At 42.4% G+C, this 6,145-nt stretch overlaps 1 protein-coding gene and 1 long non-coding RNA gene across 2 annotated transcripts in view; one reads left to right on the top strand and one right to left on the bottom strand.

Moving 5' to 3' along the window:
• Window positions 1–3,422, top strand: part of Ttc7 (tetratricopeptide repeat domain 7) — a gene marked incomplete at its 5' end in the record, with an annotated part of 4,537 nt that extends 1,115 nt beyond the window's left edge. Inside the window, 2 exon segments of the mRNA XM_022832904.2 lie at window positions 46–260; window positions 419–3,422. Of these exon segments, the coding sequence (XP_022688639.1) occupies window positions 46–260; window positions 419–1,970 (1,767 nt within the window).
• LOC111260291 (uncharacterized) lies at window positions 2,892–5,487 on the bottom strand. Its single transcript, XR_002680261.2, has 2 exons — window positions 4,616–5,487; window positions 2,892–4,172 (listed from the first exon to the last, which is right to left on the bottom strand). It is a non-coding gene; the product is annotated as an uncharacterized LOC111260291 (long non-coding RNA).
• Window positions 5,488–6,145: the final 658 nt, after the last annotated feature.

The raw sequence follows: 6,145 nt of genomic DNA, 5'->3' as shown, positions 1-6,145 counted from the left end.
ATATATAGCTGTTTGTATTACGTTCCGTTGTATGATACGTTGCAGCTGGCTGAAGTTCTCCTTCGAGGAGTAAGTGAACACGAGTGGCAGCAGATTCAGCCACGTCAACAACAGTTGGAGAGATCCAAAGCTGGTAAATACTGGCGGCCACAGGTCTATAGCGGCGGATCGCTTTATGTTCCGCGGGAGCACATTGAGGAGATTCTTCTCCTGCTAGCTCTCTCCGATGCGATCGCCGTACGCAACGTCGTCCTCGACAGGTCACTAAGACTACTTTATCTGATACATTATTTAAGATTCCCATTTTATAATATATCCAGGTATTATATAGTTATCCCAAACAATTTTACTGACCAATCTAGCTGCCTGCTTTACCACTATCTTTTGGATATGCAATATATTCAATTTGTCTTTGCAGGTCGGCCGATGTAGCTTCGGACAGGGCACAATCGATTAAGAACGTTACTGCGGTTCTTGATCTCCTTTCAATAGCGCTAGCGCGCAACGCGCAGTTTGGCCTGCTGTGCGAGAACTTTGAGAAGGTGGCAAAATTTTCATGTGATGAATACCATATATGGAACCAGTTCGGCCTGTGTCTCATTTCGGCAGGGTCCCATTATCGAGGCGTTCAGATGCTGCTCGAGTCAGCTAAACTACGGCCAAAATATGGCTTTGATCTGCTACTGGCGGCCAAAGTTACTCTCGTTAATCTCTGCGATGCTCCGGAGGCACTAAGGCTCGTAGAGGAAGCAAGTTCACGAGAGAAAGTAATACCTGATAGTGACATTCTTGTGGTGTGCTACACCCTTCAGGCTTTGTGTCACGAAGCATTGGCCGACGAAGCAGCGTGCATCCGCACAAAAGAGCAACAACGCATAATGGCATTCAAGGCTCTGGTACAGGCAAGACAGGTCGATCCAGACTATCCACAGGCCGAGTATTTAATGAGTCTTCACTATGCTAATTTACACCAAATTGATGCTGCTATGGTATGTGCGAAGCGGGCATTGTGTTTAGCACCAGATTTCTTCCCTGGTGTGCAACTTCTCATCGTCCTTCTCACAGCCCAAAAGAAGCACGAAGAAGCTTTAGAATTGGTGCAGCTCACTCTTGAGGAGTATCCCAATAATTTAAACCTCTTATATCTTAAGGTATATCTTGAGGATTATCTTGAGGGTCCACAGAAGGCTCTACACACTGCTGGCGAAATGCTCAAGCAGTGGAAAGTGTTATACGAGAACTACCTCAAGGTGAAGCAGGCCACTCAAGCCAATGGGCTTGCCCCACCCGCCATCGGAACCAGTTCTCAACTAGGAATCGTGCCGGTTGCCCATGCCCATTCGGGCCGTGCCTCGGTGGTCGGTAGTGGTCAGTGGGGCGGTGGCCCGTGGCATGAACGTGATGGCGACGGCGATGGAAGTCTCATGACCCGTCTTGATCGTTCACTTAGCGAAACACTGGCACGCCTAACCCCGTGTGGCCGACGGGTGCACGTGGACGAGTTAACACTACTTCAGATGCAAATGCATGTGTGGTTGTTGACAGCACGACTGTACATCAAGATGGCACATTTTCCTGAAGCGGAACAGTCGATATCCGAAGCCTCAAATGTAATACCGCTCTCGCCACACGTCCTTTTGGTACGCGGTCTACTGCACGAGGCTCGTGGCGAATGGCTGTCGGCGCGGGATGCCCTTGAGGGCTCTCTAGCCGTACGACCTCACAGTGTAACGGCACTCCAACATCTTGGTCTTGTCTACCATCAACTAGGAAGCCATCAACTAGCTGAGGCGACGCTACAGAGTGCCGCTCTTATCGAGCCAATGTCGCCAACGACCTGGTTCTACCTTGGACGTATCCTGCAAGAATCAGGCACGCCATTCGAAGCCAGCGAATGTCTCGAAACGGCCGTACAGCTCGAGCTATGTGCACCTGTTCTCGAATTCAGCAAACTACCGAGGACCCTGTGAGATGAACACTGCCTGCCCTGGGAGCGCTTATAATGGTGGCTGCTACGTATGTTCGCTAGTCAACAGCAAAGGTAGTAGCTGCTGTACCTAAGTCCAGGCAACGTCAATGCAAAATACGGGCGAACTGTACAATGAAAGGGTTCTAACAAGTGAGTACGTAGAGGGATAGGTCCCGAAAGCTTCCCAAAACTGTGTTGTTAATGTGGAGAGGAAATCAGCGTTGAGGAAATCAGTGTTACATAAGAAATTTCAGCGCAGAATTCAGCAATGTATCAATTACTTTTTAATGGTGACAGATACAACGCATACTTTTTGGTTAGTAAAACGTCCAAAGAACTGAAATATTAACTACTAGAAAAAACTATATACATTTGTATGTTTCGAGGTTAAAATATTTATATGTTAAGCCGTTCAACTATCACTAATGGTATAAAACTAATGATATAAAAACAATTTATCGTAATAACAATGATGTAATGAAAAGTAATGGTAATAATAGCTAGCTATTGTTTTAGATGTATGCGTAATTATAGTTATTTTCGCGTCATGCGTTAAATGCACAACTTTAACCATGTTGCGATGAGTCCTGTCTTGAAAAGATTCGCTAATTCAAATTTAATAGGTTGAGAAGGGATCCATAAACGTTCCATTGATTAAAGATGAGCTAATATAACCAACCTTATTTTTATGCTGCCCCTGTTACTGAATAGACTGAGTTGGATAGTATGCACTGGTAAATACTTCCGGTCAATTTTTTTAGGCATTGATGAGAGGGTCAGCAACAGGGACTTTTGAAAACGGAACTTCTGCATTGGTGGGCTAATATCCTTAGTTTTCATTTATTAAGCTCTTAGAGCCGTTTCCTTAACAGGTCGTCTAGTTTGAGCAGCAAGTTTTTTTATTTATTTTTTTATTTTATTATTTAGCAAGATTTTACTGGCAGAGAAGTATTTCGCTAGGATACAATTTATCATTTGATTGAGTGTTTCGATTTAATAGTACACTTGTTTCTCCATACTATATTGTTCAATTCAATACGTTTTTAATAAAGTGAGCTGAGGTTTGTGGCGGTATCGGTAAATGGATTATACGGCATAGAAGAGTTGTGCTTTTTTGATGTAAACTAGAGTTAATAAGAGATGAGGTTTGTGGCGGTATCGATAATGGATCATACAGCATAGAACAGTTGTGCTTTTTTGATGTAAACTAGAGTTAATAACCCTGTAAATCCTATGTAAACAGATTTCAAAATTAGATTTTATTGTTGTTGCTCAGCCGGTGCTTCCTTGCGCTACATCCGTCAGTACTGTGTCTAAATGGTCACAGCCAGTTAATTTTTATTTAAGTACATATTTGCATAAACAAGTATTTACATACAAGTATATAAACAGACGTACCGAAACCAGACTAAAAAACTTAATAAAAGAAATTGTTGTCGATCATCGGCGCATACGATTTTGATTTCTTTCTGTTGTAGTTGCAAGTAACTGAATCAAGAGTGTTAAAATGCCACTAGGTTTTACGGGGAAACTCGGAACCGGCAACTTCGAAGGCGCAGTACCACAGCCAGGCATGGCAGAGAAATAATAACATGAAGGCTGCTATCGCCCATAATTTAAAGTCTTCAGGAATCACCGCACATCTGGTCCTTGTCAGTTGCTTTTTCGTTGATCGACGAACTCTTTTTGTGGATCGCCTACGAGGATAGATTAACGCGGAAGGATATATTGCAGACATTTTCATTGGCAACAAACCGTCGCTGTCTACCGAAGCTACGCCAGGTGCAGTGGGTATCGTCCGATCATTAGAATTAGGAGAGACTTTGTCCTTTTGCAACGGTTTAGTCATTTCATTTGTATCGACCACCAAACCTGAATGTGTCGTTTGTGACTGCATTTGTGTCTGCCTTATTGGAGACTTTATCTCGTTTGTAGTTGACGATTCCGCATTGCCTGGGCTAGCGTGGTCACTTTTATCGATTGCAATATGTTTGCATACTCTAAGCATCTTTCGGACGGACTCGTCATTCCTTAGTTCCACAAAACCTGTTGTCTCCACAGGTCTAGTAATCGGCAGATCAATTCCGTTGATGCTTAGGTTCTCGTCGATATCCCTAGATATCGCCGCCGCTTTGCGGTCCACCACCCTCAGTGTGTCACGCAAATTTGTCTCATGTGGCATGGTCAGCCGTTGGTACAGGTTCTATATATATAGTTGTATAAAGCAAAGTTAGATAAGTTTTGGTTGTGGGCATTTCGCTTAGCAGAGGATGCAAGGGTCTTATAAATCGTGCGGCAGTAGATAGCATAATTTAAAAGCTATGTTCCTTTTACGGTGGTTAGTTAGGTCTTGTTCAAGGTATTCCGCAGGTAAAGGAAGGCCCAGGTTTGCAATTGTTACTACGTGAGAAACAAGATACTTTTGAACATGCGATCACTCTCGTTGTAAACTAACCGAACACCATGTTTGATTTGAGCCCCTTAATGCTCTTCGTTGTAATTTCGCCTGCCGGTATATTCACGGTTCTAACTACCGAAGCATATGTAAGGGGGTAAATTAATGTGTCTACTTCGACGAGGGCAATTAAAGCATCAATCACGTAAAAAAAAATTAAACCAGAAAGGTGAACTTTTGGGACACCATACCTGTTGCTGTCTCACATGTAAATCAAGTAGTAGTGCATTGAGAGGTGCTGGAAAAGCGTCTTGTCGTAGAATTACCTTTGCTTTTGCTAGGTGTACACCTTTCGAAAATAAATAGCATACGCTGATAGCCTTGTTGTATGCGCGTTCCTCGATACGAAATATCTTTAAAAAAGTAGCACGATGCTGTTTTGAAGCTTCGATGATTTCTAGGTCCTCCCGATCGGTCTGCTTGAACGTCTAGTTTACAACTGATTAACATAAATGAACAGACGGCAACTTCACGCTTCAAGCTAGGCTCTAGGCTTAAAGACTACTTATACATAGTATTTCCATAGTGTATGACAAAATAAGTGAAAGCCATCAGTCCAAAGCCTCAGGTTTTGTTATTGAAATTTATAAGTAATCTTCGTTTTTTCATACGCTAAGATATATTACAACGGCGCTTGAGGTAGACATGTATGTAGTCCCGTGAAGTCTATCCATCCAACTTATATGTTTACGACAGCCGCAGAGATTAATTGATTGAATACGTTTGCAACCCAAAAATATTTACATTATTTAGTGTAAAGACCGCTAGACGCAAAGCAAATAAGCAAGTTAGCTTGTAATAATATAGCCGTACTAAAAATATGCTAACATAAAAAGTAATCTCTTTCAAGCTTAGAATTTGAGCGCTATGATAAATTGGCAGGCCCGAACTCCCACCTACAAGCTCGCGGATCGCTCACTTGCGTTTTAAAACTAGTAGTTAATGGCGTTTCAATTTTACGGATGTTGAGCACTTACAATCCGTGACAAATGATAAGAGTCGTTATTATTCAGTTAAACTATATTACTGAGAAATTATTTTCTTCGGGGCTTCCAATAAACCCGAGTGTATGAAGACGGTCGCTGACAAGCGTATTCACTGGCAGCTCCAAAAGAGTTTGTGCGTTCTGTTTGTTCGTAGCAGAGGTAATAATTATAAACGGCAGTATCGATAGGCAGCCTAACTCGTAATTAGAGTCTTTTAAGCGTCGTACTGTTCTAAGTTTCGCCAACTCATTAATACAATTAAATAGGTCGTTTTCTATCACAGGCAGGGTTCCTAAGTGGTTCGAGTTTCACGTTCGGACTATCATAGGGCACAGTATAGACGGCTACCCCTTATTTGGCCTAGCGCCTCGCTTGTGTCCTGCCGCTTATGAGCAAACATGCCGCCATTGAAGCTGTGTCAGATCTATAACTGTTGCTTATGTTCACATTCGAGCTATTTTAATACACTAACCCATTTGAGATAACTGGACATGTAATCTCTCTCGCTAATGCATCCAGAGCTTTGGAGTTTTGTTTGATGGTCATATGCTTGCCTGCATCATTTCAAAGTACAATTATGTATATACATGCAAAATAAGTTGAATGCGCAGTATAGCTGAGGACTGTTCACAGACGCACATACCTGTCTTCGTCCGAAAAAAAAGATACCCTTTAAATAAATGGTACGGCTTATTAAAGCGTGGGTAACTTTTTTTTTTAACTTAAGGACGATAT

Source organism: Varroa jacobsoni, unplaced genomic scaffold (assembly GCF_002532875.2).
Source record: "Varroa jacobsoni isolate VJ856 unplaced genomic scaffold, vjacob_1.0 scaffold_424, whole genome shotgun sequence".
In the NCBI taxonomy this organism is placed as follows: domain Eukaryota; kingdom Metazoa; phylum Arthropoda; class Arachnida; order Mesostigmata; family Varroidae; genus Varroa; species Varroa jacobsoni.
Note: the sequence above shows the minus strand (reverse complement) of the source record. Positions and strands in the feature narration are given on the sequence as shown.